Source organism: Nicotiana sylvestris, chromosome 4 (genome assembly GCF_000393655.2).
Source record: "Nicotiana sylvestris chromosome 4, ASM39365v2, whole genome shotgun sequence".
Lineage (NCBI taxonomy): Eukaryota > Viridiplantae > Streptophyta > Magnoliopsida > Solanales > Solanaceae > Nicotiana > Nicotiana sylvestris.
Genome location: NC_091060.1, coordinates 177,800,822 through 177,806,759, shown reverse-complemented (window position 1 = coordinate 177,806,759; position 5,938 = coordinate 177,800,822). Strand labels below are relative to the sequence as shown.

Genomic DNA, 5,938 nt, shown 5'->3' with positions numbered 1-5,938 from the left:
CACAATGAATAAAGCAAAGCTACAACTCAACAGCACTTCACCAACAAGAATAGTAATGAAGTTGTAAATACTCTTTCATTAATAATTAGAGTCGTAAAAGCAGTTACTCATGTATGCATTTCGCAAAATTTTCACTAAGGGGTTTAAAAAAGAATAAAATTAAAAGAGATTGTGTCCAATTGAACCGATAACCTCACATAGGTTTTGACCCCCTTCATCACTAAGCTATGTTTTTGGATTATGTTAATGAGGTTCAAAATATAATATATAGAGGTACAAAACAGACTTTGCCTTATATATACGGTATAATTTTTGGGCGAAGGGAGTTCGGGTGAACCCCTTCCGCTCCCCTAAATCCTTCCATGTACATCACACCCCTGGGATGCGATTTTTCTCGAACTCTAGGTGAATGCAGAATACTTTATGCATGGGCTGCAGTTTATCCTTAATTAGAGCTTTCGAATTTGAGTTTTAAGTATGAAATTATTTTTGTTGGGAAGTGCTTTACCTCCTCTACTAAGGGATTTTTCGACACGAATTCGAATTTAATCGGGTTCCGATAGAAAACAGAAACCTATAAGTCCCATCCCATGCAAAGGCAAGTGTTGAGTAGATTAAAAGGAAGTCAGCTTTGAAAAAAGGTTTAACCAATTGATTGTTTCACACACAGGAAAGTTAGGGCTGGCATCTACCCTACCTTCCCTTCCTTGAAAAAAGCTACCTAATCAAAGTCATATGCACAGGGAATCAATTTGAGTTTCACTTTCACTATGCACGGATGCAGGGGTTGTTTGGTTTAAGGAATAAAAAATACTAATTAAGTATAGCATACTAATTAATTTAATGTAGATATACCGCCAATCAAATATCGCAAAGGGGAGTCTTGAAGCAACAATAAAGTTGTCTTCATGTGATCTATAGGTCATAGGTTCGGTCTGTGTAAGTAGTCATTAACTTATCCACGATGGTAGACTCTCTACATCACTCTTAAGGTCGATCTTTTCCTGAACCTTGCGTGAATCATGATGCTTTGTGCGTTGAGCTATGCTAATTTTATACTGCCAATCAAATATTGCATAAAATATACGATGTTTATTCTTTTTTATACAAGTAAATACAATACTATCTTATGTCAGAATATTGTGATTAAACTAATTACTCCTATAACATAAATGAAACTTCAAACAACCCCTTAAATATTGAATATAGAAGTACTAGTACAAAGTTGTACTAGTGCTGCTTTTCTTTCCATATCTTTTTCCCAAACTTTTCTTCTTCCATTCATAATGGAGTATTACACACCACCAAAAGATGTGGTGGAGTGAATGAGACTGCTCCTCCCTTAACTAGAGGTCTCGGGTTCGAGCCCTAATTATGAAAAAATCCTTGATAAGGAACGCTTCCTCCCGAATGGGGCCTTACGCGGCGCGAATCCGAATATAATCGAGCTCCAATGCGGATACCGGACACCGGGTGAGAATTAAAAAAAAAGAGTATTACACACTATATATGTCTATTCATTTTTTTTTTCTTTTATAATATCAATGTATGCGAAAAGAATTGATCTGGTTTATATCCAATGGCCAAAATTAATCACTTGATTGCAATGAATTCGTCTTTCATTATGACATTATGTCATCTTGGGTTCCACCAAAAACACCAAATTTTGTGTTTCCTCTCCAAATTTTTTCTGTTTTTATTTATTCCCATACCCCCCCCCCCCCCCCGGTTACGATTAACTATCTCTCGGAGTTCATATTCATCATTTGATTACACACCGATTTCTTTAAAACCGAAGCTTCATGAAAACTCCAAGAAATAATACTAAAGGCCAGCAGGGAGGGAGCTAAATGTACAAAAAAGCATTAAATTCATCGAAAAATTATATTATATAAACAAATGTTATGCACAAAAATATAAAATAACATTTTTTAAATATATTTAAAATGTAAAATCACCTTAATACAAGAAAAATTCGAGTAAACATAGTAGTAAAGGAGGTCAAAATTTACCTTAGTTCATATATTCAAATTTAAATTGTCATATTTTAATATGGTTCTTAATTTTCTTATATAAATTTTTAGTTCCGTAACTGGAGCAAATAATTAAAAATGGAGCAAAATTGAAAATGAAAATGTAAGGCAAAATAAGAAACTGTACTTGATTGAATTAAGCTCTTCTGATAACAACACCCACCACCCAAGATTCAGATTTAAAGGGAAAATAAAAAGAACGAAAAAACATCCATAACATAAATCTATATGAAATAAATACTACTCCTATTAAGACAAGAAAAATAAAGAGATTTTACAGCAGAGATTGCTTAAATTTGTTTAACAAGGGTTGTTTTCAGGAGGATTAAAGAAGTCAGGCTCAAGCTTTGTTCTACAAACTGGACAAACTGGATTTTTGGAAAGCCAAGTATCAGCACATTCTAAATGAAATCCATGGTTACAACCTGGAACAACCCTAGCAAATTGCTCGCTCTCTATTTCATCCAAACACACCGCACAATCATTGCTCATTACCAGTTCTTTCCCTGTGATTTTTGGTAGTTTATCTAATTGAGCAGCGGACAGACCTTTTTCTTGGTTCGGCTTCACAGGGTCATTTGTGTAATTTCCAGTACCGGCACCGGCGGATTGGTAGCTGGCGGCGTACCATAGCAAACAGATGTAGACTAAGAAAACGGCGCTCATTCCTACACAAGGAAGAAACAGAGCGAGAAACACAGAGACAAGCATTGTTGTTAAAGAATTTTTGGTTTTTTTTTAAGGTTTTAAGGAGGGTGGCGGAGGTGGTGGCGTTGTCGGAGAAGAGAAAGAATTAAAGAATTGAGTAATTTGCACACCATGCTGCAGGGGAAATTTGATGGAGGAAAGATGAGGTATTTATATACGGGGAAATAAGGCAGTGTTTGGGTGAATTGAAAAGTTGAGTTTTTATTAAAATTAGTAAAAGAGCTAGCACACACTTGAGGCTGACCTGAGGATGAAATAGGCTGAACAATAGCGGCGTGTAATAAGAGGAGAGGTAATGGCTATTGGCGGAAAATTTTATTTTGTGTCTCATACAACTGACACTAGTTGTATGAGTCATTTTTTTTATCTTACAGTTTTGTGGACCCAGATTTCTGTGGACCCAGAAGTGTAAGATTGGGATCCACAAATTTGTGAGACAAAAAGAAGCCTCATACAAGTAGTGTAAGTTGTATGAGACACAAAATAAAACTTCTCGGTTGTTGACTGTTTGCATTGGGATATAAAGAAAGAAATGGAATTAAATTTGGAAATACTTGTAGTACTAGTATCTATTACAGCTTTGTGACAGTAAATATAATTTTCTACAAATATTTTTGAGTGATCAAATTATATGTGTAGTTTGAGTTGAAAAAAAAAAGAGGAAAAAGAAAGATACAATCACATTAATTGTTCTAATTAATTCTACATCTGTTCATGTAAAGGAAGAATAAGGCAAAAATGAGGAAAAAGAATTCAGATGGACAATTGCATTCACATTACTTAGTAGTAAATATTTATTCGTAATTAGTAATATTTATGTCAAATAACCTAATCCAAGACATTGTTGCATTTATCATTTAATCATTATTATCACATTTAAAAAATTATTTAGATATCAAAATTAAAAAGCGGAAATTAGTTATGTAGTAAAGCATAATGTAGGGATTGTTATTCTATTAATAGTAATACACAGGATATCTTTTTACAAAATACTTACTTTAAAGCCATGTTTTGTTTAAATATTTTTATTTTCATATTGTTAATACATGTATTTTAAATTATATACATTCTATAATATGTAAAATAATACAAGCATTATTGCATAACATGTATTTATACCACCAACTAAATACCGTATTAGTTATGCAGACATTTGCTTTTTTAAATGGCCTATCAATTACGGTTTAGAAACTTTGACGTAATTAATAAAGTTGTTGTCATACGACCAGGAGGTCACATGTTCGAGCCATGAAAACAATCTCTTGCAGACACGTAGGATAAAAGTTGCGTATAATAGACTCTTACGGTCCGGCCTTTTTTTGAATCTCATATATAGCAGGAGCTTAGTGCACCGAACTGTCCTTTGCCTATCAATTATGGAATCGATTACGTGCAAATTGTTATAGTATTTCTAATCTCTTCAATCAATTATTATATGATTTTATATGATTGAATTTTTTTGTTCATTTCTTAAACGGAACGACACGTAAGAGTAACGGGTACAGTCACACAGCTATTGTCCAAATTACATTTATTTTCATTTTTAGAAAGGACGAAAACAACAAAAAGGAGACAGCCAAACAGTTATTAAAAAGGTGACGCGTTGCTTGAAGGTCAAGGAAGAGAACAAGAACTCTCCTCCGTAACACATACACTCTAACTATGCTTCTACGGCAACCCCGCACGCAAAGGCGAATTTAGGATTTGAGGTTTATGAATTTTTACCGTAATTTTAAATTAATATGTAATAATAACTGAATTTGCAGTCAGATATTTATCAATATTTAGTGAATTTCTTAATATAAATACAAAATCTACGTAAGAGTTACTGAGCCGAAAATCCGTAATCTATGCGCTAGGTCCGCCACTCACACACAACGATTTTAAGGGCCTTCCTTTATAGCTAGGGCTTTTCCATATTTTTCTTCTCTGTCGTTGAAATTATTTCATTTCTTTTTGTGCTTTTGTAACCTGCACCGCTAGTGCCTTTTGCTTAGTTGTTTGCCACAATCATTCTCCCTCACTCTTTTTCCTTCTCATTTCTTATGTTTTTTTTTTTTTAAATCTCTATCACGATAGCTCATTCATTATATTTTCGATCGTCTAGATTCGTAAATAGCATTAGCGTATGCAATATTTGTTAGGATAGAAAAAGTCTAAGTGTCATCAGAAGATGGTAAGCAAATCTTGAATAACGATAAATTGTACAATAAAAGAGAAATATATCAAAAGAGACACAAATATTTAACGTGATTCGGTCAACTGACATATGTCCACGGCGAAGATGAGCAATCCATTAAATAAAAAAAGAGTACAAAATATCGAGAGAACAACCTCACGAAGAGGCAAACACAAGTGACACACCAACACTTGTCCCGTAAAGTTCTTCCCCTAAATACGACTCTCAAACCCATATGGATACATTGTAGATGTTATTGAATGGAAGGAAGGATCCTCAATTTATAGAAGTCTAAACCTTTTCCTACAAGAAAAAGGGCTAGTCAAATATGAGAGATTTATTTCCTTCTACAAAAAGGAAAACTCAATTATGATAAATACGTTGTTATTTCTTTCAAAGGATAGAAAAACCAAATATTGAAAGAAAATCAGGACAATACCAAACAAGATTTAGAGCTCGTCTGGATGAGCTTGTTTTAAGTTACTTTTAAGCCAAAACAGCTTTTAAGCCATAAGTTAGGAATTCTAACTTTTTGTTTTTGGCTTATTTTTGTCATTTTAGCTTAAAAACAAGTGTTTAAAAGTACTTTTTATTTTATCCAAACATTACAAAATAACTTAAAAACTATTTTGAGTTAAAAGCACTTAAAACAAGTCAATTCAAACGAGCTCTTAATTTCAAATAACCTCACTTTGTTCATATTTTGACTTGCACATATTTCGGTCTTTGTGATTATCGAGGGGTGCGTGGAATAAATGAGATTCTTCAAGACTTTAATTCTTAATAATGAAAAGAACCTCATAGGAGCGCTTCTTCTTTAATAAGCCGCACACAATAAGAAACTGAATTAATCGAATAACTGAATTTCTATTGAGTGGTCATATAAAAAAAAATTGCATCGCTATAAGGGTGTGTTTGGTATAATGAAAAATATTTTCCGTGGAAAATGTTTTCTTGGAAAATAAGTAGTAATCTTATTCATTTTTCGTTGTTTGGTACGTAAATTAACGAAAATAAC

General features: G+C 33.2%; 1 protein-coding gene across 1 annotated transcript; it reads right to left on the bottom strand.

Annotated features, from left to right (window-relative positions):
- Nucleotides 1-2,333: 2,333 nt before the first annotated feature.
- On the bottom strand, nucleotides 2,334-2,744 carry LOC104247321 (E3 ubiquitin-protein ligase ATL23-like). Its single transcript, XM_009803295.2, has one exon. It carries the CDS (start codon nucleotides 2,742-2,744, stop codon nucleotides 2,334-2,336), a length of 411 nt encoding a protein of 136 aa, XP_009801597.1.
- Between the last annotated feature and the right edge of the window lie 3,194 nt (nucleotides 2,745-5,938).

Bases quoted from the DNA above. Each gene is read 5' to 3' on its own strand.
- LOC104247321 (XM_009803295.2), bottom strand. From the start codon at position 2,744: ATGCTTGTCTCTGTGTTTCTCGCTCTGTTTCTTCCTTGTGTAGGAATG.